Genomic DNA, 27,863 nt, shown 5'->3' on the forward strand with positions numbered 1-27,863 from the left:
AAACGAAAAGCAGGTCGTCCTAGTCTGGGATGGGAGGATGTCATGAAGAAAGATTTAAAGGAAATGGAAACTTCCTGCGAGGGCGTAAGAACAGAGGCTTTGAATAGATTGGGATTGAGGAGGAGCGTGCGTATTCAGTTTGGCAGCATTTGGTAGTAGTTGTTCCCAAATTAAAAAAAAAAGCCTGAGTGAAAATAAGCAAAATTCAGCTAAAAATATAGGACGTCAAACAGCTTAAAAAGCTGATGCATTTCTTCGCAAATGTAACTGTCTTTGGGCAATGAAAATGCGGTACGGCCCTAAAAATTTCATACTTTCGACACAACCAAAAGAATAATTATATATAATTTATGTTTTTAGATATAGATCCTAAGGCAGTTCAGAGGTGGGGGGGGGGCTAAAAATATTTTTACTTTATTATCCTTGGAACTATAAGTACTCACAGCATGGTACGGTGCCCTTATCATAATTTAAGAGCAAATGATGTGATCCTTATTTGGCAATTCAGCTTAAACACTTTAAAAACGTTTGGAACTATTTTTGTGATGTTATTAATTTAAAAGGTAGTGACTAGGTAAGTAAACAGCCCTTGCTACTCCTCCAAATAAGACTTCTGAATGACAGGCAGCCATATAGCGTCTATGAAACGCGTCATATAGCGTCATATAGCGTTCCTATGAAAAAGAAAACAAGGTTTTTTTTATTGTCTTTGAAAACAAGTCCTGAAAAGTCTGGCACATATTTTCTTTTCTTTGTTTGTGAAGCACGAAGGTATTAATACCGAATACAGACAAAATATTTTTAACTAGAATTTGATGAGGTACAGTTTGAAACTTTTATGGACAAAAATTTTTTTTTAACAGATTTAGCTTCAGCGGTTAATTTATTACTTGACAGTAATGGCATATGGTATTTTTTGGTAAAATATGATTTTTCGATAAAAATCCAAGATGTAAAAACTAATAAAATTACTTATGCTGGACTTGACTACTGATATCTGACATGATCCTATTCTCTTAATTAATTAAAAAAAAATTCCACAAAATAAGTTTTCAAAGAAAAGTCAAGTGCTCCATTAAGCCAAGAATGAGCAAAAATTAAGTCAAATAATCTTTTGAGCGTAAAAGTACCACAGATCACTATCAATAAATAAATGAAACTCAATACAAGCAGAAATCATAATAAATGGCCGAGTCAAACTCAAAACGAGTAAAAATTAACAAGAGTAGGGCTGATAACCCCCAAGCCTTCTTAAGACCAGAACATAATTTGCGCTTTACTGAAAACAAAATACATTTGAAATGTTTTCACTTTTCTTGCTTTCATTAAAAAAAAAAAAAAAAAAAAAAAAAAAAAAAAAAAAAAAAAAAAAAAAAAAAAAAAAAAAAAAAAAAAAATGACCACGGATTGTCGGTATAATTGACATAAGCCTATACTGATATTCGCTCATTAAAAGTCTTGATAACTTTTTATGTATAAAAGTGCGAAAAGTGAAAACAGTTCAAACGTATTTATTTTCAATAAAGCGCAAATTCCTCAAAAGATAACTCACTCCCTCTTAAAAATTTCTTCAAAATTTCACCTTTATGCCCTTAACCACAGTGTAATAGTATTCACAGTAGTAGTATTGATATTATTAGCAATAGAATTGACTAGCGGCAGTACTATTGTCAGCATTAATCTATTGCCTTATGGTCAGTTGAAAATCCCTCTCATCAATTCTTGGAAGTTCCATACTTAATACAATTAGCCATTGCTAGGACATTGCTGATATGTCCTTTTGATAGCCTGTAAATTCATATACTTCCTGAAATTTTATCTCTATGCTCTTAGCCCTACAAGTAGTTGCAATAGAAGTAGTAGTAGTAAAGGTAGCAGCAACGGTTGTATTAGCGGTAGTGTGCGCAAATTGCCTTTTGGTTAGATGATCTTCCTTTTTAAGTATTCTCTGAAAATTCCAACTTAATACCCAAATCAATTCTTTAGATACGCTAATTTGACAATGTACATACAAATAGCGTCTTTGATTTAGTTCAAATTTCCCCTTAATATTGTAAATGGAGTGTTTTGGTAGTGGTAGGGGTGTTTGATGCAGTAGTGTAAGTAGCATGCAAATATTGTCTTTTTAATCATCACCCTAATTATTTCCTCTATTTTCCAAATTAATATTCTCAGTTATTCCTGTCTTGTACCCTTTTAACAATCCATATACACAGAACGAGTTTTGATTTAGTTCATTACTCCCCTCATCATGGAAGGCTCACCTGAATAACCTTCGTCTTTTTGGTAAGAAAAATTCAGATATGCATACCTTTCTCAATAACATATACTATGTGTAAACAATGAACGAATTGTCTAACCTATAGCCATAGTAATGAGGACTGTGGGGAGGTTGATATCCCCAAAGACATAATTACTGGACCTTTCAACAATGCTGAACAAAATAGCTCTTTAAAATTTTGATCGGATATGTTTTGGGGAATGACAGCCCTGGGGGAGGGGCTGACGGCCCTCCATTCACTTTTGACTCTTAAAAAGGGCATTCAAACTTCTGACTTCCAATCAGATGAGCTTCATCCAATCCAAAGTTTATACAACCATCCGTTCCAAAAAAAAAAAGTTTCTACGAAGACAAATGGCCACCTCAAAATTTCTATCAAATGCATTTTGAGAAAATAAAAGGGGTCGGGGGTATCCATCCTCTGATCACTTTGAACCTTAAAAAGAGTACTAAAACTCCTTATTACCAATCTAGTGAGCTCCTTCCGAAATTCATACGATCATTCTTTTTGTAAAAATCTTACTCCCAGGGCATAACTTAAATCCTTGCCCCGAGGGCTGAAGGGGGGTTGTCATCCTCGAAGACATAATTTTCGGACCTTTTAACTACGGTGAACAAAAGGTCTATCTCAAAATTTTTATTTGATGTTTTTGGGGAAATGGTGGGCATGTGAGGGGGGTTAGTTGCCCTCAAATCACTTTCGGCTATTAAAAGAGGCACTAACCCCTTCAATTCCCGATCGGATAAAGCTTTTTCAAAGTTTCTACGACAACAAATGGCCATCACAAGGTTTTATATCAGTTGCATTTCAGGAAAATACGAGGTGTGTGTGTGTGGGGGTATCCACCCTCCAATCACTCTGAATCTCAACAAGGGTCCTAGAACTTTTGGTTACCCATTTAATTAGCCCTCTCCAAAGTTTATGCGATTGCCCTTTCTATATATCCTTATATGCCCCCAAGGCATAATTTAAAACCTTTACCCTGAGGGCTGTGGGGGGTTTTCATCCTCAAAAACATAATTTCCAGACCTTTCAACTTCCAATTTCCCTTCCAATTAGCCCTATCGATTTCCGATCGAATGAAGCTTTTTTGAATTTTCTACGACAACAAATGGCCATCTCAAAATTTCTATCAGTTGCATTTCAGGAAAATAAAAGGTGGGGATATCCACCCTCCGATCCCTCTGAATCTTAAAAAGGGCACTAGAACTTTTGATGAACAATCCAATGAGCCCCCTTTGAAGTTTATACAATCACACTTTCTATATAAACATTATATCTCTCCAGGGTATAAATTACAACCCTTGCCCTGAGGGCTTTGGGGGGGGGGGTCATCCTCAAAGACATAATTTCCGAACCTTTCAGCTATGTTGAACAAAATGGTTCTTTCAAGATATTGATTGGATGTTTTTGGGAAAATAGTGGGCATGGGACGCGTGTTAGTTGCCTTCCAACGACTGTTGACTATTGAAAAAGGCGCTAGCCTTTTCAATTCCAATCGAATGGACCCTTTTCGAAGATTTTACGACAACTCTTTTGATATGAAGTTCCCTGGTCTAAAACCAAAAAAAAATAATAATAAAACATTGTGCCCACATGACTCTTTACTTAGGCAGCGCTAGTGCACTACCTATAATGGTTCAAACACATAAAGTTTCGAAGAACATCATTAATTCAAGAAACCAAAATATTGAATAAATGACTTCGTTTTTATCTGTTCATTACAAAAAAAAAAAAATGGAGCACTGAAAGTTTTTGAAATCATGAGACCAAAAACATTAGAATATATATGTATGGTACGACATGGTTTTATAAGGATCTAGCATTTCCTATCGGCACATTCCAACGTCATTCCTGAACATATTATAGCACAGGCTACGATCATTATATCATCTTGGGATAAAAACAAAAGATAATACAAACATCATGCATTAGAGAAAAGCAAGACCATAAAATTAAAAATAACAAATTCTACCCTTATGGCAGGCACTGAGTGGGTAGCAACGCATCAAGTCTTCTTGTTTTGTTATTGTCTTGATGTTGTTCCTGGCTTAATCTTTATATTCTGGTGTAGATTTTGCTAAAATCGAACTTTCGGAATAAAATAATGTAATCATATTAACTAGCGTTTCTTATATATGAAAAAGGTAATGAAAACTCGCTAGAGCTTTACAATTTTTCTTTACTATAAAAAATTTCTTTCGCCTTTTTAAAAGAAAAGTGTTGATAAATAGTTAACAAGAGTTTCTTATACCCGCATATTTCCTTTTGATTCTGTTATTTTATCTTTCTTAGACAATCCAAGTTTTCCTAGTGTTTATAGTTTTTTTTAACAATTATTTGACTTTAACTGCCCGATAATCATTCAGATTCCACTTACAAATACTCTTGAAATAAATTTTAAAGTCAGAATTTTAAAAACATCTACTTGCGTTGTATCAGATTCAACTCACAAATATTGGCATAGTACAGAGACTATAGAAAAAAGTGTCAAAATCCAACTCGTAAAAACGTAACAAAAGAGTGTAAAAAAAAGTTTTTGGACCTTTTTGAAGTTGTATTGTACCCCCCCCCCACGAAAAAAACATGGATACAAGCCTATCTATGACACTTTTTCCGTCCAACACAAAAATCATTTTCTTTTCATATGTAAAAGATGATATTTATATTTTACATTTGGCTGTTGTTAATTTTCCCTAAAACGGGTCGATCGCCTAAATTAGTTTGTACAGCAGCTCGAAAAATCTATCACTAGCTATAAACAGTCATTTGAGATTAAAGAAATTACTCCTCTTCTTCTAAGTCAGCAGTCAAGTAGCATCAATTGAAATTCCTTTTCCCATACCTTTATTCTTGGACTAAGGGAAAGCTAATTCCCCTATTTTTTCCTTTTAGATTACTTGAAGTTGAATGGCTTAAGTCAATGTGGAGACCGGATTCCTTTTTCAAGAATGCTAAGCAAGTTACATTTCAGACAATGACAATTCCAAATCACTACTTGTGGCTTTATAAGGATAAAACAATTCTTTACATGGTCAAGTAAGAATTTTTACTTTTTTTGAAAAGTTTTAAATTATTTTATATTTCACCATTAGTCGATAGTAAAAAATTTATATCTGGACTTTATTTTTTTTTTTTTTTTTTTTGGAGACTGGAGAAAATTTACGAAATTTTATTGAAACTTTTGTTATTTAAACATTATTAAAACACCTATTTGAACAAAACATTGCTGTACAAGCACCATTTTGAAATTTAAATGGGCAAAAGAAAAGGCCATCTTTCAATATTAAATTCATAAGATTTAAAATAGTTTTAAAGCCAATTTTATATTTAACAAAACTTTTAAAGAGATAGCAATATTACGAGAAAAAATTACTCTTTTCATTGTTTTATGAGGAAATTGATCCTGTGGTTAAAATTACGGGCGTTTTATCAAAACACCAGCCAAAATGAGAATTCACGGAACATAATTTAAACAAAAACCTTGTTCAACTAGAATTTATTTGAAAAAATATTATATTTCCTGATATTGAAAACAAATGCGAGCCTATTATCCCTTAACGCTCCTTGGTGGCTTGATGATCGAACAATTTGTGGTAGCGAACTGTAAGTAAGGAGCGAACCGGCTCAATAGAAACCAAAACTCTAAAAAACGGAATTTTGATACCAATAGATACATCAAAAGGATTGGATTTTTATGCTGACTGATATATATATATATATATATATATATATATATATATATATATATATATATATATATATATATATATATATATATATATATATATATATATATATATATATATATATATATATATAAGATTCATCAAGTTATTCTTACCCATCACAAGTTACGAGCCTAAGAGTATGTGTCTTATTTACAAAAAAGGGTGAAACACCCCCTAAAAATCATAATATGTTAATTAAAATCACACCATCAGATTCAGCGTATCAGAGAACATCACTGTACAGGTTTCAAGCTCCTATCTGCAAAAATGTGGAATTCTGTATTTATGCCAGAATAAAGATCACAGATGTGTGTTTATTTATATTTTATTTTTCTTCTTCTTCCCAGGGGTGATTGCATCGGCCCAGCTTTCCCAGAATGTCACTAGAGGGTAAATTCGAACAGAAATTAAAAGTTCTAGTGGCAGGTTTAAGTGAAAAAGTACTGGAGGGCAGCCAGCCCCCTCCCATGCTCATTTTTTCCTAAAGTCACCCAATCAAAATTCTGAGACAGCCATTTTGTTCAGCATAGTCGAATGACCTAGTAAATATGTCTTTAATGATGACTTAATCTCCGACAGCTCACGGGGGAAGGGCTGCAAGCTATGAACTTTACAAAGTGTTTACACATAGTAGGCCTATTGGTTATTGGGAAATATACAAACGTTTTCAGGGGGTGATTTTTTCCGGTGTGTGTGTGTGGAGGGGGGGTTTCAGGGGGAGAAGGTTACGTGAGAGGATCTTTCCATAGACAGTTTCTTATGGGGAGAAGAGACTTCTTAATGAAGGGGACGCTGGATTTTCCAGCATTATTTAAAAAACGATCAGGAAAAAAAATCAAACAAGTTTTTTTCAACTGAAGGCAAGAAGCAGCATTAAAACTTAAGACGAACAGAAATTATTACGTAAATGAGGAGGTTTATCCCCTCTCCCCCCCCCCTGTCAATAGCTCGCTCTTTACGCTAAAGGTTTTTTTGTACTTTCAAAAGAGCTATTTATTCTAATTCAACCCTTTGTGATTCAGGGGTCATTCTTAAAGAATTTGAACAAAGTTCGAACTTTAGCGTAAAGAACTTTAGCATTTTTGCTCCTTATATTCAGTTGAAAAAACTTGTTTTTTTTTTTATTTAATGCCTATCACAGATTAATCTCCTGTACCTATTCGCCAGCTTTTAAATAGAAATAAAAGAGCCAGAAACACCTGAAGATGCTACCTTACTATTGTTGGTTGATGTAAAAAAAAAGTAACTTGCACTTGATGCAAATACTTAGATTGTTTATAATAAATATTTTGTTTCTTACTAGAATTAGGACTTCAATATTTTTCAAAGGACTTCAATATTCTTCAATATTCTAAAATCAGAGAAGCAACTTAGTAAGTTGGGAATTTGAAGGGCATTTGAGTCGGATAGAAGATTTTTAATTCTGAGACCCTAGGAAAACCAATCATTAAAAGATGACACGGTGTTAACTTCCTGTATTGGAATATTACTTACTAATCCCTGTGAGATAGAAAAAATAGAGTTTATTACAAGACGATAGAGTTTTCCGAAGAAGCGTATGCTTTAGTAAATTCTATTAGCGTCTAAAACGGGGGTGTTAAAAATGGGTTACTAGAACCTTATTGAACTTCAAAAAACTATTTGACTGACAACATTTTTTTTCAAGAAAAAATATTTCTTGTTAAATATATTTAGGCCCTAAACACCTTTATGTAAACTTTAAAAACCAAATAAAATCCATGGAGTAGATTTAACTCTGTCTTTTCCTTAGATTTATCGCTTAAGGTTTCATTAAAGTTGTTACAGCTGAGAAATAAGATAAAACGTTAGTTCGTATTAGTTTCTAATTAATTAATTTTTAATTAATTAGTTTTTGAATTTAATTAGTTTTTCTAATTGATCTCATCAGACATAATTATTGTTTTGTCTTGATAGCATTTACTGATAGTCTTACTTTCCATTGATAACAGGCTATGATATTCAACTTACCAGTTTCTTTATGTGAGGAACAGTATATCAATCAATGTCAAAAAATTTTCCTTTCTCTTTTTCGATTTTCTTAAGAACTATAGAGCGATCCCATAAGAAAAGAGGATAACTTCCAACTTCGTCATGTCTTTCTGTTAAAAAAAATTATCAGTAGCTCACCAAGCAGCACATACGCTACATATTCACAAACGTTTGAGCGATTGACTTTTATAGGTACACTTGTAAGGAGGGAGTTAGATGACAGAGTAGCCAGGATAAAGTATTAAACACTTTTGTAAGTCGCTTTAAGTTTGGAAAGTCAGAATCATCTTTGACACTAATTTCAATTATTAGAAATAGTCATCTTTTCGCTCCTTTATCCAGTTACTGTCACTTTGTGATAAAAACTGAAATAACCACGTTCCCAATACAATCGAATGTTTGGCCATCAGACCGTTGCTTTTTGATATCTAGAATTCTTGCAGTACATTCCCAATTCCGGGGCCCAAAGACCTCTAAAGAGGGGATTGGAGCTTGGTAATCCCAGTACACTGTGTAGTATGGTGAATTAAATATTGTTTCTGATGATTTGCTCCAATTCGGTTCCGAGCAGTCGTGCAAATTCATGAGAACGAAGGATGGAAGTCAAGGATTTCTTTTTCATTAAAAAAAAGAAGATAAAAGCTATTTTTCAAAATCTAAAGAGATGCTTTATTATTTTTTTCAATTTAAAAAAATGAATATACGAGAGAGAGGTATTTTGAAAATCAGAGAAATTTTTCTCTAAGACTTTCTTCGGTCAGATCAAACACAGGTAGCTCGTAATAGATGAAGATGTTTCATTCTTATGACCTTACCTTTATTTCTCATGTAGTGGGAAGGGTGGGAGGTAGCATATCAACGAACATTTTCCCCTGTTTTCTTGCAGTTAAAACATCAACTAGTGCTACCCAAGTAAAGCCTTACTGGGAAAACAATAAACTTTGCTTTTTTTGCCCATCGTATTGTAGCCCAATATAAAAAGGTATAAAACATTTAGTAATACATAGAAAAATCCGTAAAAATACAAATAGCAAACATTCGTAAGTAAAAAATGCCTCATTTTTCAAAATTTTGAATTAACTGTCCCCCCACTCCCCCCAGATGGTCAAATTAGGGTAAAGACTATTTCTAATTTAGTCTGGTCTGGTCCCTGATACGCCTGTCAAATTTCATCGTCCTAGCTTATCTGGAAGGGCCTAAACTAACAAAACCGGGACTGACAGACCGACAGAATTTGCGATCGTTCTATGTCACTTGGTAAATACCAAGTGCCATAAAAATGAAGTAGTTTGTAATGGATAGATACTCGTACATAAACAGTGGTTTTATAGAACTGAATTGATGCATGTGTAGTAAAATAAAAAATAAAAAGTAAAAAATGAGAGAATAAAAATTATAAAAATAAAAAAAGTATAAAAGTATAAAAAAGTATATAAAAGTATAAAAATGTATAAAAATAAATTTTGAAAATTCACAAATAAAACCTGACAAGATACGACTTGAAAAATAGAAACTTTATGGGTGAGATTTATTTAATAGGTTGTCATCCATTTTGGTGTTTCAAAACTGCCTTTAATCTATAGTAGTTCCATATGAAGTTGTAATCGTCATAAAATAACTTTTTCGATATTGAATATGAAGATTCTTCCTTTACAAAAAAACTTATTAATTCTTTTGTTTCAAAGCTAACCTTGACTCTATCTTGCTCAATGGACTTCTTGGTGTACCCTCATGATATGTCTTCCTTTAATTCTGAATTAATTAATCAACTAAATATTTAATTAAATAAATATTTTATTTATAGAATAACATTGAATCTTTTTTGCTCAATCAGCTTCATGCTATGGCCTCATGACAAGTCTTCCTTTAGTTCTTAATCAATTAATTAATTCCCTTAATTTAATTAATTAAACAGTTTTTTTTTATTTCCAGACTAACCTTGACTCTTTCTTGCTCAATGAACTTCATGTTATACCCTCATGATACTCAAGAATGTCGTATGCAAATGGAAAGCAGTAAGTATTGTCTCTTTTTTTCGTTTTTCTTTCTGTAGTGGGAGTTACCAGGCTACTGATTTATTGAGAAGATTCTAATAGAAGTTAGAACTCCAGACCTTGAATAATGCATTATTTTTCTAAAATCAGTTCCAAGGCATGTAATGGATACAGTATATACAATTTCTCATGGAAATAATGCACTAACTGAAGAGCTTTAGTGAAGGCTGCTAATTTCTTAGGTTTTCTTAAATTAGAATATAATATTATTATCAAACAGATCTTGTTGTTAATTATCGAATAACTTCCTTATTATCAGCATAGGAATAATTATTAAATAATAACAGGTGAGGAATGTCATATTTCAAAAATTGTTCTAAATTCAGGAAGATCAAATACGTAGTAGTACTCTTTTGCTTTGGAGGCGGGTTCAATTTCAGTTCTTCTTGTTCATTTCCAATGAAAACACCAAAAAGGTAACTTTCAACAAAAATGCAAAAAGCTATTTTTTGTAAATCCAGAGGGGAAACAAAAATATAGGGGGTGGTGCAAATACCCCCAGACAGTAGGAAGCATACTTAGCACGAATATAGTCCAATCCAAAATTTAAGCTGAGGAGCTAAAACGAGGCTGTGAAAAAATTAATCAAATCGTCTTTCATTGCAACAGTGCCCATTTCACTAGCTGTTTGAATGACAAGTGCGAGTGAAATTTTTATCTGCTATGTAATTACACCTTAGCAATTGCTTTAATATCGACATTAGGTATTCAAAATACTCTTTTTTGCTTAAGAGATGTCTTAATTACTGACAAAAACACTTGTTAATACATGTCTTTTGATTCGTTTAAATTAGGGCTTTTTGCCAAATTGGCTATTTAAAGCATTGCAGTTTTAATAGCTGAATGAAAATCAAAGCTCTTTCTGATTTAACAGAGAGAGAGATGAAGCTTTTTGGTACGAATACGAACTATTGTAAAGCTAAACATTTTTTTGGACCACTGATTCATTTCTGTACTACTTTCAATATTTAAATTATACTTTCAACTTCGAAAGTTTTACTTCAAGAGAAATGGGGGGGGGTGAATATGTTCCATTTCTTAAGTACAAGACTTAAAAAACTGTGACACAATCAAGGCCTTCTCCAGGAGGCTTGGAGGGTATAACTCCCTCCCGCGAAATATTTTTCTGACTCTTAAAAACGTGCCAAAAATGAAAATAAATCAAGTTTTATGCGTTTTTTATATATTTTTTTTCTTGTAAGCCTCCAAGGAAACAATTTTTTCACCCACTTCCCCCTGAAACAAAGTCCTAGATACGTCTCTGCAAACAACTATCGCAGGAAATTTCCAAGGGACAACCGACTGCAAAAATGTTGGTTATCAATTCTCGAGGTAAGACGTACAAATGTACGTCTTAGCATTTTATAGTTTGGATAGATATCAAATAATTTACGTTTTAGTAATATAATATAAAAAACCTTTGTATACGCATACGTAATTTGAATTTCAAGCAGAAATTTTTCACCTAAACATAATTCTCATTAGAAGAAAGAGATTCTTGTCTATTATGAACCATTAGTTTTCTAAAAACTGAAAGGGTGGATGATAAATCCCTTCGATTTCCCAATGTCAGGTAATAAGTTTATTGATATATTGATTTATTATTCTCCTATATTCAATAATTTTCTATGTATCTTCCTTAGATTAAGAGTTTGATGATAGGTAGGTACGTCAAAAAGGGAAAACGATTTTTAGTGCTGTTTACCCACTTTACCTACCTTTGTGCTATTTTTTTTCTTATGCTGACTCTACAAACTTGGTCCAGTCAGTTTTCATGTATGTCGGTTTTCATGTTCTGGCTTGATATTCAAATGAAAAAAATGGTGAAGTAGACCACACCAGGTGGTGGAACGTGGTTGCCCCCTTCTACCAGCACCATTGATAGCACCTTCTTTCAATGGTGATGGTAAACATCCCCTGTTACCAACTTTACCTACTCTTGTACTATTTTTTTCTTATGCTGACTCTACAACTTTGCCCCACTATTAGCCAAACTTTGTTGGTGTCAGTATTTTACTTCTGGTCAAAAATGGATTTAAATGGATTTAAATTGTCGGTTTGTGGACCTCAAATACACGAAAGAACGATTTTAGTGCTGGTAAACATCCCCTGTTACCAACTTTACCTACCCTTGTACTATTTTTTTCTTATGCTGACTCTACAACCTTGCCCCACTATTAGCGAAACTTTGTTGGTGTCAGTATCTTACTTCTGGTCAAAAATGTCGGTTTTCATCTTTTGGCTTGCGATTTAAATGGGAAAAATAATGGTAAAGTAGACCACACCGGGTGGTGGAAATGGTTGCCCCCTTCTATCAATCCTCAAATACACTAATTTACACACTTGTAGATTAATTGTTGTTATCAGGATGGCCGGTTTTATATTGTGAGAATGTTGAACAAAATCAACCGTACGATCTTTGTAATATCATAGAAACATATGTTACTTTGGGCTGTTTGAGACAGTTTTGCTAGTTTTTTTGTTTAAATTTGCATATCCATTCGGTATATTTACATTAGTTATCACTTTTATTTCTTCTGTTCCTCTTTTTAGTTTAATAGTAATCTAGGTTTGTAATTCTTCTAAAAAAAATCACTTATTTTAAGGCCAATATTTCCGGGTTTTCATTATAACAAAAATTAAGAAATCTAGACGAAAAATTTGAGAGATTAAATTCGAAAGAATACGGCTAAAGGCAACCGTGCCTTGACCGCTCATAGATATCAGAACTCATCGCAAACAGATAATGGTACCTAAGACCGCAATACAAGAAGAACATGGTGAACAGAGGAAGCAGGCTTCACATGCTTACTTACATACATTCTGTCTCACTAACGAATCTCGTCAGATGCTTGTGAACATCACCAGTTGCTGTAAACAAATTACGCAAACAGTTTAAAGGAGATGGAGGGATATAGTAGTACAGCCTTTGAATTTGACGTTCCTAATTTCTTTTGCCTGTGCTTCTGATCTCTCTGGTAATCAGAGAAACCTGGGTGCATATGAATTTCCAATGTTGTCTTAACAAAGTGGTATAAGGAAATGTTCATCTTAGCTGTTCTATCAGCATAAATTCAGTTTTGAAGCAACAGTAATACATTAAAATGAAAAAAAGAGACAGTTCAACACGTTTTTGAAGCCATTTTAGAAGCACTTTTTCCATTATGAATACTATGATATCATGACATTTAAATTCAATAGTCTTTCAATATCTGTGCCTAATGAGTGAAGACTTTTTTATATGTTGTTTTTTAATTATAATTAGAATTTGCAATTATATAATTATAATTATTAAACTCTGGATCACAAACGAGTTTTCATGTGAAATTTAGCCTCTTTAAATTTGAGTTTGACGCTCCAAGAGTGGCTTTTTTTCTTTTTTTTTATCTCTGATCCAGTCTTTTTTAAAGTAAAGCTTCTTTTGAAGCCTTATTTGAAATTCAGGAATGCAGCTTTCAATTACCAAACGAAATTGAAAAATTTCCATACTCGGAAAACATCTTTGCAAACGACTTGTGGACGTTCTCTCTTAAAAGATCTGCGAATGTAATTAATCTTCTGTAACAAAAGTCTCTTGAAATTCAGTTTGAGAGAATGTGGTTGAACTTTACGTGTTTGAGTAGTCCAATAGGAAACTTTACACTGCCTCAAATCATTTTTTGCTATGTGTGTTGATAGCATAAATGCTAGCATTTTACAAAAGAATTTTATTCAAACTCTGGAAACCCAATGGCATGAAGATGACTGAGGTTCATTATTTTGAAGATGTTCGTAGTTCATTTTTTGAACTACGTTGAACGTAGTTCATTCGTAGATGTTCGTAGTTTGGCGACCGTTCTCCTTTAAAAGTGTTTTCAGACTCTCATAGTCAAATTCAGGTTTTCCGCTACAAAGTAAGTCATCGTCAATGTCAAAACTGTGCCTGTGTTATCAATTTGTATGCATTGCACTTAGTATGTTTTGATTTAGCTCAACTTTCTCCTCAATGTTTTCTCTGATGTTTATTTCAATGTCCTCAGACTTGATAGCATTTGCTACAGAAGCAGTAGTTTTAGTGGTAGTAGTAGTAGAAGTAGTAGTGGTAGCTATATTAGTAGAGGTAGTTGTAGTAGTAGTAGAGCGCAAAAATTACCTTTTTGGTCAACTGATCATCTTCTTTATGACTTCCTGAAATTTCTAAATTATTATACTCAGTCATTTCACCCTTACACCCTTTTAACAACCCGTAGGTATAAAACATGTATTAATTTAGTTCAACACTGCCTTCAACATGCTCTGAAAGGCTCACCTGAATGACCTTCATCTTTTTGGAGAATGAAGGCCAAATATGCCCACGATTGCCCACCTTTCCCAATAACAAGTAGTACATGTAAACAATGGACGAAGTGCTTCGCTTACAACTCTTGCCTTGTGGGCTGCGGAAGGTTGACATTAGAAAAGACATTATTAAAGGACCTTTCAACAATGCTAAACAAAATAGCTCTCTTGTGAATTCGATCCGACGTGTTTTTGGAAATGGTTAGCCTGGGGAGGGAGGCTGGTTGGCTTCCAATCATTTCGGACTCTTAAAGGAGAACAAGAGCTTTCAGTTTTCAATAAAATAAGTCTCCTCTAATGTTTAAACGACCACCTCTTCGATAAATTCTTATACACCCCTGCGGTATAACTTATAACCATGGTTCCCTGGCTCCGAGGGCTGTGTCAACACTGAAAGCCTTGTTATTGGATCTTTCGACTATATTGAGCAAAATGGCTGTCTCAAAATTACTATCGTATGTATTTGGAGAAAAAAGGACCTGGGGGCCTCCAATCACTTTTGATTGTTAAAATGGGTACTAGAATGTTCAATTTCCAATTGAAAGAGCTCCTATTGAAGTTTTTAGGACAAATAATCCTATGCGACGTGTTTTGGTCGAAAGACAGAAAAAATAACACATTGTGGCAACAGCATTCTTTTCTTAGGCCAGGCCATTGCGGTGCCTATGATAAAGGAGCCAAAGTGGGATCAGAAAGCCTTGCCCTACTCCTGCAGCTTTTGTATACAGAAAGAAATATTCTTTTGTATACTTTATACTGAATAACTATAAATCTGAGGCCTATTTCAACAAACAAGCCTTTAATCCAACCAGGTTAAGCGCATATTTCATGAATATGTATGATCTGGACCAATGTTGGCGTTTAAAGAATTATGAGGTTGTTGATTTTATATCTAAGGGAATATATGATTTTCAAATACTGAAGACCATTGGGCAATATTAAATCAACACATGGTAACTAGAGTTAAGATTTATAGGCTGGTTACCAAACTTTGGTAAATAGCCTATATATTGCTCATAATGTCTTGGATTTCCGCCAAGTTTCTTATGTAAGGATTCTTGAGATTTGTATTACAAGCCTGACCGTAATACGAAAATTTTAAAACAGATTAATTCAACATTTAAAATATAGTGGTTGATTTCTGCTTAAGTTGGGAGTCTACTGAAAAAACTTCTTAACCTGTTAGTTACAAATCTGGACTGAATATTGTGATATTGAGGCCCAAAAACAAAACCAAGTATGCTCGTATTTTACAGATTATGGTTCATTTTCGGCAAAGTCTTAATTAAGGACTTTTGTTAGTGCAATACTTTAAAAAAAGAAAACAAATTGAAACAAAAAATTGGAAATATATTTTACAAATCGAGATCGATCTCCACCAAAGTCTGTGCGTAAGGGTTTTTGATATTGTAAATTACAAATCTGGGACTAAAATTGTAATATAGATGGCAAAAATACAAAACCACTAGCGACATATTACAGAACTTTTAAGTTTAATAAGTACCCATGTGTAACTTTAGGTCTATGAAGACAAAACAATCCTAAGGAAGAAAGAAGCGAGAGAGTGAGAGAGAGAGAGAGAAAGGGAGAAACAGAGATATTTTTTTTTTTAAGACCAGCATTTGCTTATTTGTTTTATACATTTTTTTTTACAAAAATAGGATGTTTAATTTTTTCGGCTAGTTCATACGCTGGTGTTACCATTCTAAAATGCCATGCAAGTGACAATGACTCTTCAGTTCACATTTTTATTCATTAAGTGAACAAGGAACTGGGAAGATTATATGATAACCCTCCTGTGCAGTCTTCTTAAGAAGTACAAGTCTTCTATGCTGTCATATTCCACATTTCAGTTGTTTTCCTCAACTGGCAATGACATTTTCATCTCAATAATAAATCTTTTGGGGAAGTGGAAAAAAATATTTTCAAGAATTGCTTTGGAAAATCCTTAAATGTATATTTCTGGGATGTACTTCTTTAACCGATTTAGGAAGCAAAAGGAAATTATTTTCCAAAACTGAATTGGCAGTGAATATTGACATGTAAAAATAGCTTTTGCATTTTTTTTACCATTGAATACCGTTTGAATCGTCTAGCCTACTTTAATGTATACGTTCGCAAATCACGACCACCTTGATTATTTGGTTCAGATGGCTATCACCGGCTTTCGACCATGTGAAGCTGATCAGAGAGGTTTTCGCGAAGAGATGCATACCATTCAGACAAATTTGATACCTACATCAGAATCCTACTTATGGTTGAGATATGGCTATTTTCTAGAGGGCTTACTGTTCCCTAGAGGTTGAATTATTAATAGTTCAAAGGGCAAAGAGGCTATTTATTGATGGTAAATAACCTTTCTTTCTATGAAGTTTTCATGAACATTGTCATAGATCTTAGCACGCTATTGTTTACAGAAGAGGATTGAGTATAGCTCTTCTTCAAATGTTCTGAAAATTGTTTAACCCCTCCTCCTATATCGTAAAAACTGATAAAGCATCTGCAAGAACCTGGAAGAAGCTTAGTCGATTCTTGACGCAGATTCTATTTCTAAAGCGAAAAAAAAGACAAAAGTGAGACCCGACACCTCTGCCACTGGCAGCTCTCTGTTAAACAATTCAAAAGTTTACTTCAAGCTCGAATTTTGCAGCTTCTTCCTGTAGAGAGCATCTAAAAAGAAAGAAGGGGATATGGTAAAAGGGATATTCAACAGTTTCTCAATTCTGGCAATTCTTAAAGTTTGGTATATAACTAAAGATGGTATATCCAGCACTAGACTACGCAATTTTTCATAAGACAATCAGATATTAAATAGCAAATATACCTCCCATTGCCCGCAATGTCAATTCTCTAATTCAGGCAACATCTTAATTAAACATCAACAGTGCTCTGCTATCATTAGTGGTCCCATCTCTAAAAGCTTACATAATCGTTCATTGCTTTCATTCCTTTGACAATCTTTGCTCTCTTAGAGGCCGTCTCAATATAAATATATATCTCTGAAACGTTGTCTATAATCATTCAGAAATGATCAATTACAGCCTTTCTTTTGAATGGGTAAGTTGTAGAAAGACAATTAATCTTTATCGATAGAAGATAACGGTCTTGATGACAAGCAAGTCGTCTAGGGGAAATCCTGAGTACCCTGCCCTTCAGATATTTATAAATGTGCATTAAAACTGTGAAAATATTTCTATAATTGTGTTTAACGGTTCACTGAGGGGAGGACATTACAGGTCTCTTAATAGTAAGAAACTTAAAGTGGTTAAAGTTGCATCCTGACGCATAGATGGAGTGATTACTCAACATGCCCTTATAAATTCTTACTTGGACGTTTTCCGTGGAGTCACTAGCGGCTATATAACGTGTGCTAACATGTCGTGTGCTATGTACTTTCTGTGTGTATTTACATTTCCTGAGTTTATCGAGAAAAATCATTTGAGGCTTAAAGTATGTATCTAGCTTGAAATAGTAATACAACTTAGCTCATTGTGTTACCAATATCATGTTTTACCACCTGAATATTCATAGGTTGAACTACATTGCTGTTCTGATATTGTCGTATTATATTGGTAAGTGGAGTAACTAATTTTTTTCTTGTTTTGGGTATTGATCCTCATTTTTGAGGGTACCACTGGATGAAAGTGGCTCTTCTTAACAAAATGCTATAAAACAGAAAAAAAGTAGTTTCATTTGACTCCTTATTTAGTGCTATTTTATTATAGCATAATAGTTGTGCTCGTAATAATACACCCTACCTCCCTGATATTTCCAGGTTGAAATGATGCAGCTATTTTTCATTTCTTTATTTCAAATCCCTCTTCTAATAAATGTTTAGGGGGAGGTACTCTTTTTCAGGGATGATTATCATTCTCAAAGCTATGAATATTGAACTTGAGCATAAAAAATGAGCATTGAAATTGGGAAAAGCAGTCTTCCCTATTTAAGAGATCGTTAGAACAAACAGCTCTTAGTACAGCTCTTTAAAAGGAGAGAAGTGATGAAAGACTTGAGAGTCATGGCTAATTAGATTAAAGCCAAGACAGATGTCTCTGCGTAAAGAAAAGCTGGCATTACTCCCTAGGCAATGAAAAAAAAACTGATGCTTTTCCCTGCTCGATGTAGTCTATCATCTATCCTAACAGACTAGCTTGTAATGAAGGTAGTATAAGAATCGTTTTAATTTTCTGGCTTTACAGCCAGATTCATTTTATAACGACTAAAAAGTAAATTTTGGTTGTGTTTCATCAAGTTTTTTCGTCGATAAATCGTCTTGACTGAAAGCTTTACCTGTTTTTATATATTTGTATGGATATTATATAGGTAATTATTTATATATATTTTGTTTATAGACGAAAAAGAAGCGTGGTTCAAGGAAAAATTCATATCTCTTCTTCAGCAAAAATTCAGTCAAATCTCTTCAGAAAAATAGTAAATGCAATTATATTGCCTCACTCTATTCTTTCAGGTCTTTTCCTTTTTCAGTAGAATCCCAATTTATAAGCAATCTAATTTTCAGTTTCCCATACAACCGACGACCTAATATTCGAATGGGATAAGGAAATGCCTTTAGATGTATATGGGATAGAGCTTCCTCAGCTTCAGTTGGTGAAAAATTATACAAATGATTGCACACAAGTCTATTCTACAGGTAAGAATTAATTCCATATGGTACCCAAATGCTGTTAATTTAGGCAGCACAATGTCGTTGCCTAGGTTAACAGCGATGTGGCCATAAGGTATTTTCTTTCTTTTTTTTAGAACAGGCCACTTCACATCGAAGGAGTTGTTCTATAAACTTCAAAAAGAGCTCATTCGATTGAAAATTGAAAGGTCTAGTGCGTTTTTTTGTTGCAAGTGATTGGAGGGCAACTAGGCCCCCTCCCAAGCCCACCATTTCCCAAAACAAATCCATCAAAATTTTAAGATAGTCATTTTGTTCAATTTAGTTGAACAAATTACGTATTTGAGAATGACATCCCTCAGGGCAAGGGTTGTAAGTTACGCCCTGTGGGCATATAAGTTAGTATAGAAAGGGTAGTCGTATAAGCTTTATATAAGTTATATAAAGTCGTACAAAGTAAGGGTTATAAGTTATGCCTTCGGTGAATATAAGGTATATATAGAAAGGGTGATAGTATAAACTTTGGAGAGGGATCATTGAATTGGTAATAAGTAGTTCTAGTGGTGTTTTTAAGACTCAGAGTGATCGAAGGGTGAATACCCCTCCTCCCTCCACACACACACACACCTTGTATTTTTCTGAAATGCATCTGATAGAAATCTTGAGATGGCCATTTGTGGTCGTAAAAACTTCGAAAAGAGCTCATTCGATTGGAAATTTGAAAGGACTACTAACTTTTCTTAATAGTCGAAAGCGATTGGAGGGGGCAACTAACCCCTCCCTCCCATGCCCAAAATTTCCCCAAATACATTCAATTTAAATTATTAGATAGCCATTTTGATCAAACTAATTGAAAGATCAGAAAATTATGTCCTTGAAGAGGACAACCCCCCCTCCCACAGCCCTCAGGGCAAGGATTGTAAGTTGTGCTCTTGGGATGTGTAAGTTATATATTAAAAGGGTGATCCTATAAACTCCGGAGGGGTCTCATTGGACTGGTAATCAGAAGTTCTAGTGCCTTTTTTAAGATTGAGAGTGATCGGAATGTATATACCCCTACCCCACACCTCGTATTTACCGAAATACAGCAGTTTTGTTCAGCGTGATTGAATGGTCCAGAAATTTTGTCTTTGGGGATGACAACCCCCCCCCCCAGCCCTCGGGTGAAGGGTTGTAAGTCATGTCCTGGGGGCACATAAGTCTTATAAGGAAATGATGATTGTATAAACTTCGGATAATACTACGCATAGAAAATACTACTACTTGACTGCTATTACAACTACGCGTAAAGCCAGCAAGGTGAAATTTTCAAGAAATTTTGATGGAGGAAGATGAACTGAATCAGAACACTCCTCTGTATACAGGTTGTCTAAAGGGTGTAACAGCAATGTCATAGGAACAGTTTGGTTTGTGAAGTTGAAACTAACAGCGCTTGATGTGAGTGATGTTGAACTAATCAAACGAAAATATTTGCATCCTAATGCTATTGCTTCTACTCATACTACTGCCACTGCTACTATTTTTACTGCTATTGCTGCTGCTGCCCCTAAAGCTTAAGCTACTACAATTAATGCTACAGCTACTTTACTACTACTACTGCTATTAAAACTAAGGATATTAAGACAAAAATTTGAGATATATAGAAACTGAATGGAACTAAATCGAAACACACTATGCTCACTCAATTTGTCAAGCGAACCATCAGAAATGCTTCAGGAATGGTTGATGGTATTTATTAAGCTGAAACTTTCAGCGTGTGTTGAAGGGGATGTTAAAGAAGCTAAAGGTGCTGTACGCATACTGCTACTAATGCTGCTACAACTACTTCTACTGCACAAGCTAAGGGTATTAAGGTGAAGCTTTTAAGGAATATTTAGGCGGATGTGGATTTTCAAAAAGGCGACAAAACAATATCTGAAGAAATATTAGTAATTTAGACCTTTAAGCGTAAGTTGTGGGGAATTTTGAACTAGCCAGAAGGTGCTATAATTATGATGTTACTGCTACCACTATTGGCAATGTAGCTAATAATGCCAAAGGTGTTAAGATAAAACTTGAGGGAAATTTAGGGAATTTTAGTATGCAGGTTTTCAGGTGACAAGTAATATCACAGGTTGCACCTCTCTATAATAAATAAAAAAAATGAGTTTTTTTAAATTAAAGCAAGGAGCAACATTAAAACTTAAAACGAACAGAAATTACTCCGTATATGAAAGGGGCTTTTCCTCCTCAACGCCCCGCTCTTTACGCTAAAGTTTGACTCTTTCTCTTAACTCTATTTTCTAAAACAGTAAGACACTCTTGCGTAAAAAGCGGGGCGTTGAGGAGGAAAATCCCCTTTCATATACGAAGTAATTTCTGTTCGTTTTAAGTTTTAATGTTGCTCCTTACTTTCATTTAAAAAAACTTGTTTTTTTATATTTAATTCCTGGACGTTTTTGAATTAATGCATGTTTTGATCTTGGCTCTCCGCACATAAATAATTAAAACGAAATTGGCATATTAATTAATTGCAATTAATCGGAAGATTTTGAGAAAAAGGAGCGAGGGAGGAGGCCTAGTTGCCCTCCAACTTTTGATTACTTAAAAAAGCAACTGCAACTTTTAATTTTTTACAAACGTTTTCATTGGTAAAAAATATACGCAACTTACAAATTAATTCACGTAACGAACTTCTATATTCGTATGTTTTTATTGCGTGCATGGGGGGGTTCAACCCTCGTCGATACCTCGCTCTTTACCCTAAAGCTTAAATTTTGTCCCAATTCTTTAAGAATGAGCTCTGAATCACAAAGGCTGTAGAATAAATAGTTGAAATTAGTAAAAATACTTTAGCGTAAAGAGTGAGGTATAACGAGGAGGTAAGTCCCTCATATGCGTAATAATTTTTGTTCGTTTTAAGTTTTAATGATGCTCCTTACTTTAAGTAGAAAAAACTTTTCATTTTTATTTTTTCATTGTTTTTTCAAATAATGCTAGAAAATCATGCGCCCCCTTCATTGAAATTCTCTTCCCCCATGACATGTTTCTCCATGGAAATATCCTCCCACGTAATCCCCCCTCAAATCTCCCTCTAAACAAAAAATACCCCTGAAGACGTCTGTACACTTCCCAGTAACCATTACTATATGTAAACACAGGTTAAAGTTTGTAACTTGCAGCCCTCCCACGGGGACTCCAGGGGAGTAAGTCGTCCTTAAGGACATGGTTATTAGATTTTTCGACTATGGTAAATAAAATGGCTATCTCAGAATTTTGATCCCGTGACTCTTGGGAAAAATGAGCGTGGGAGGGGGCCTAGGTGCCTTCCAATTTTTCGGTCACTTAGAAAGGGCACTAGAACTTTTAATTTCTGCTAGAATGAGCCCTCTCGCGACATTCTAGGACCACTTAGTCGATACGATCACCCCTGGGAAAAAAAAAACAAAACAAATAAACACGCATCCGTGATCCGTCTTCTGGCAAAAAATGCGTAATTCCACATTTTTGTAGATAGGAGCTTGAAACTTCTACAGTAAGGTTTTTGGATACGCTGAATCTGATTTTGTGATTTTTGTGAAGATTGTATGTCTTTTAAGGGGTGTTTTCCCCTATTTCCTAAAATGAGGCAAATTTTCTCAAACTCGTAACTTTTGATGAGTGTAACTGATCTTGATGAAACTTATATATTTAAAATCAGCATTAAAATCCTATTCTTTTGATGTAACTATTGGTATCAAAATTCCATTTTTTAGAGCTTCGGTTGCTATTGAGCTGGGTCGCTCCTTACTATAGTTCGTTACAACGAACTGTTTGCTAACTAGAAATATCATTGAACTTTCAAAGGAGCTAATTCAATTCAAAACTAAAAATCATGGTGCTCGTTTTAAGAGTAACAAGAGATTGGAGGGCAAGCAGCCCTTTTCTCAAGTCCAATTATTTTCCAAACACATCCAGTCGAACTTTTGAGACAGCCATTTTGTTCAGCATATTAGAACGGGCTAGCAACTATGTCTTTAGGTATATAAGGCATGTCACCCCCCCCCCACAATTATGCAATTGGCACATTATACTTTAATACTAAATGTTGCTTTAAAATACATAAAAAAGGAATTGTATTTATGGTTTCCAATAAGACACCTTAGAATTATATCGAGAAGGACTGGGGGCATTAAGTTGAAACTTTTTGGGATGCTATTGTTGCTACTTCTGTTCTTGTAATTTGAATAAATAAAAAGAGCATAAGTGTATCCAGGCTATCAAAGATCAAGAATCTTTTGGGAATGACATTAAGTTTCATTTCTTAAGTCAACTTCAGAAGTTATAAAATTAAAGCAAGAAATACTGTTTGCGCCAGGATTAAAAATTGTTAAAAAAGTTTATCAAACATACAAATAGCAACCCATGGATTCTTATAGAAAAATACTTTTAAAACGTAAAATATTGTTTATTCCATGAAAAAGACTATGTCAGTAAAAAACCGATAGAAATTGATTTAAAAAACTGTTTCCACAAAACAAGTTTTTCGAAGAAAAGTAAAGAGCTCCATTAAGACAAGAATGAGCAAAAATAAAGTCAAATGATCTTCCAAGCATATAACTACCACATATTGCTACCAATGAATAAATGAAACTTAAAACGAACGGAAATTAAAATAAATAGTCGAATCAAATTCAAAAGGAGCAAAAATTAACATGGTTAGGCCCGATAACCCCCATACCTTCTCAAGACCAGAACACAATTTGTACTTTACTGAAAACAAAATACATTTGAAATGATTTCACTTTTCTCACTTTCATAATTAACAAGAGATCGAAGCTTTGAGGAATAAACCTAAATGTATGTCAGTTAAACTGACAATCCACGGTCATGTTTTTTTTTATTATTTATTGATAACGATTTGTGGTAGTTTTACGCCTGGGAGATTATTTGACTTTATTTTTGCTCTTTTTTGGCTTAATGGAGCTCTTTACTTTTCTTTGAAAAGCTTATTTAAAAAGTTTTTTAAATAATCAGATATTAACTAGAAAAAAATATAACTGAACTAATATAAATTCAGATATAAACTGAGGTTAAAATAGCAAAAAGTGCATAGTAAATAGTAAATTTACTTTACATAGTAAATAGTGATTAAAGAATAGTAAAATGTTCAATGCAGACGAGGAGACGAAGGGGGAAAATGGGAACCGGTAGAAAGACAGGATATGGAAGAAAGTAAAAAAAATGACATCAACTAATGAAAACTGGTATTCTTGAATGAAGGACGTATCTTAAGCAAAGTGTAGAGAAGAGAGACAAAGATAGAGTAATCTATTTTCTATGTTTTGGTTCTAAACTTCTTCGTGTATCCTTTGCATACAAAAGTTATAGTTTTCGGTAGAGTACAGATGGATGTATGTTTCGATTTCCCATTGTTCGACCTACATATTTAAAATCCCAGCTGTAAGCTTTAAGCTAGGATCTGCTTTAAGCCTTTTAAAAAGGATAAATAAAAATGCTTTAAGCCATTAGAAAAGGAGACTGTACCTATGGACACGTGAGAGTCTGGTACATTTTATCCCACTACCCCCTAAATCTCGAGATTTTTACACTTACAACTGAATAACTAAACATGTGAATAAAAATCAAAGTATTTATCACTATTAGAAATCAGTTAACTTCGACTGGAACTTCCCAAAAGAATAATTACAGTCTAAAGCTTGTAACTATAGATACGTGGATGGTGATGGTTATTACCCCCTCCCCACCCCCTGACATCTCAAGATTGTTACGCTTATAACAATGAACTAAGAATATTTATCACATGAAGGTAATAAGACACGTGACAGGAAATAAAATTTATAATATGAGAATATATAATAAAAAGCATTTATAATCTTAAAATTAAAGAAATTATTTATATTGATTGTAGTTCACTTTTGCCGAAACTTTTCGAAATACTAAGCATAATAAGGAGTTCGTAGCCAAGCACGTCCACCCCCCCCTCATCCCTGAATATGAAGATTTATAAATCTTGTAGATTTTCTTAAGTTTGCTCCCCCCCCCCTCTTAAAAGTGAAAGGATCAGATACTGTGCCAGGAGAATTGTCTGGGACATTGTGGCCAATATCAAAAGCCCTAATGAAAGAAAGCTGTGAATAATGCGAAGCTCGTAAATTTTGTAATATCCACAAAAATGATTATATTTCTTTATTATTGGTCAAGATTCAAATATTAAATTTGATAACTGTTAACTTATCATCTATCGTAATTTCAAACTTTTTAATGTCAGATCAGGTCAGTAATGTTGATTTTATTATGTACCGTACAATACCGTCAAATTTTTAGATCGCAATTACTTCGAAACAACCTGAACAATATTAAATATATAGGATCGAACTGAATTAAGTTCTGAGGTGCTAATTCCCTAATATAGTTTAAAAGTACCAAACAAGGTTAGGGGTCAGATGCTTCAAAAGGTTAAGGTCAGAAGTTACACAGGTTATTCACTGCACATATTAGCACGTGTCAATATGCTTCCAACAACTCATGTCAGGTCATTTGGTCTGATTTTTTTAACATCTTGCGAGTTTTTTTTTTTTTTTATCTAGAATGACCTCACAAACAAAATCTTCATTACTGGTAACTGAAAATGCCAGGGAGCAGTCACAGGGACCTCTGCATAAATTTTTTGGTGTGTAGTTTGAAAGTTGCTAAATTTCCTGTAAAAGTTGAAGGTGAAGGCTTTCACCACCTCCTCAGGATTAACTCGGTTTCAGCATTTTGAAATTGAAATTATGTTATATTAATAATTAAATTATTAATTATCCATGGGGTAGGCATGTCTGCTGCACTTTCTCCCTCAAAGAATACTTATAACTGTATATTATTTGTTAGTTTATGCATATATCTCCTATGGTTGCCTTCTATGGAGTACTAACTTCTTATGCAACTATAGAAGAGCGCAAATTCTACAAAATAAGGCTGTTTGAACAATCGGAAGGTATGTCCAGGATGTACATGACACCTATGCTTGTTTTAGGTCCCTGAAGCTCCTTTATGTAGATCAGATAAAAGATTACCCAGCTGCAGTATTTGCGTTTCAGTGTGAGAATGGTTTAACCCCTGGTGTGTTTAAAAGTTGTAGCCAAATTAATAGTAAACTGTATAATTGTGGAATTACTTAAAGTGATAATATAGTTGTTGATTTGCGTCGTGGTACCAGGTTTTCATTTTCAATGAAACACATGGGTCCATCTCTATGGAATGAGCTACCTTTGATCATTAGGTCAGCGGAATACGTACCTCAGTTCAAAAGGAATATAGAATATTTTTTGGAGGGAATTTATTGAATTTTTGTATGGCTGGTAGGTTGAGTAGGGGATGGAGGGGATTTGGAGAGGTAAGGGTGTTCTGAGAAGGTGAGTGTGGAAAGGGGCTAAAGTGGGGTTAGAAGGGCAGGGTGGGGGAGGTGTAGATTTTCTCCAGCGCAAAAATGTTGTTTAATTTATTCATTTGTTGGTAAATGAGGATTAATAAAATTATGAACTTAACTTAAACTTACTATTCAGTAAGTATTTTCACATCTGTACGCACATTAGGCCCTTTTTATCTTAGTCAACCCGCACGGCCTTTTTCTGTCACCCTGTGTGACTAACAGTCCTTTTCTCTCTTTTTTTCAAAGTATCAGAACTTTTTGAAACATTATACTTTATGCGTCTTTTTTTTTCTTTCTTTGCGTCTGTCTCTAATAATGTCGTTGAAAATATTCCCTAAATAAATATTCTTTACCGATTAATCTATTGTTGTCAATATTAAATTCTATTCAGCAGCTCGAACTCAGTGAAACGATACTTAAAGAAATCCTTATTGAAGAAAAGCTTATGAAGAGAAGAGTGACAAAAAGATGGCAAACATACTTCAATCACTACTGGATTTTTTTAGAAGAAAAAGAGTAAAAGAAGCTAATTTCATATCTTTAGAAAAGAATTCATAAGATGGCCAAATTAGGTGGAAAGTTAAAGTAAAGGTCGTACACTATATGACTTTTTCCCGCGAACCCTTGTGATTCAAATTTAGCTGCAAGGGCTTTTTTTTCTGAAGCTATGAAACCGAGCAAGGACTAAAAGTTACTTTTTATTGGCTATGTAGCCCTATCCCAAAACTTCGGTTAAGATCCGTTATTACACCGAAAACAAATAAGGCCCCTGAAAACTGTTCTCCTAATATTTTTAAAGGGTAGCCTTAAATGCCAATATCGTCATTTTCGTCCCCTTCTGTATCCCCACTGCCATGAGATCATCTGATTAAGCAGTTGTATTTTCTTTGATGTGTCATGCTGAATCATGAGGAAATTTCCTGCTCTTTTGAGAGCACCCAATTCACCCAACTGATTGGGGTTTCTGATCTACTGACAAGACCTAGGATTACAGCCATTTCTTCAGCCTTAGGTTGTTACGTTTATATTTTTAGAGAAAGATTCACTGAAAAAATATTCTTCCTGGTGGATCTCCATATCATATAGTACCAAAACTCGCTGAGCCGGGGCAAAAACCACCGAAAAATGACAAGTAAATAGGACCTTATCAAAATAAACGGATTTACATAAAAGAAACCTAATAGTAAAATGTAAATATAGTCTTTTATTTCACTATAGAAATACTTTACAATAATTTTGGAGTAGTAAAATACGATTTTACAGCCTAATCACATTCATAATCGAAACATATTCCTCCAGCTAAAGAAATGTTGGAAGGCAAATTCACCATATTGATCGGAAGAACTACTCACAAGATTTTGACCTTAAAAAGTATAACTTTGAGAATTTCTGGAGCCCCTTCCCCAAAGAAAGGAGATCCACTGACTTTTCAAATTTTCTAATACTTAC

General features: G+C 34.1%; 1 protein-coding gene across 1 annotated transcript in view; it reads left to right on the forward strand.

Annotated features, from left to right (window-relative positions):
- LOC136026610 (glycine receptor subunit alpha-3-like) overlaps nt 1-27,863 on the forward strand; it is a 131,338-nt gene that overhangs the window by 20,406 nt on the left and 83,069 nt on the right. Inside the window, exons 4-6 of the mRNA XM_065703333.1 lie at nt 5,178-5,321; nt 9,956-10,038; nt 18,914-19,045. Coding sequence (XP_065559405.1) covers nt 5,178-5,321; nt 9,956-10,038; nt 18,914-19,045 — 359 coding nt within the window. The remainder of the gene's footprint in view (nt 1-5,177; nt 5,322-9,955; nt 10,039-18,913; nt 19,046-27,863) is intronic.

Source organism: Artemia franciscana, chromosome 4 (assembly GCF_032884065.1).
Source record: "Artemia franciscana chromosome 4, ASM3288406v1, whole genome shotgun sequence".
Taxonomy (NCBI): Eukaryota; Metazoa; Arthropoda; class Branchiopoda; order Anostraca; family Artemiidae; genus Artemia; species Artemia franciscana.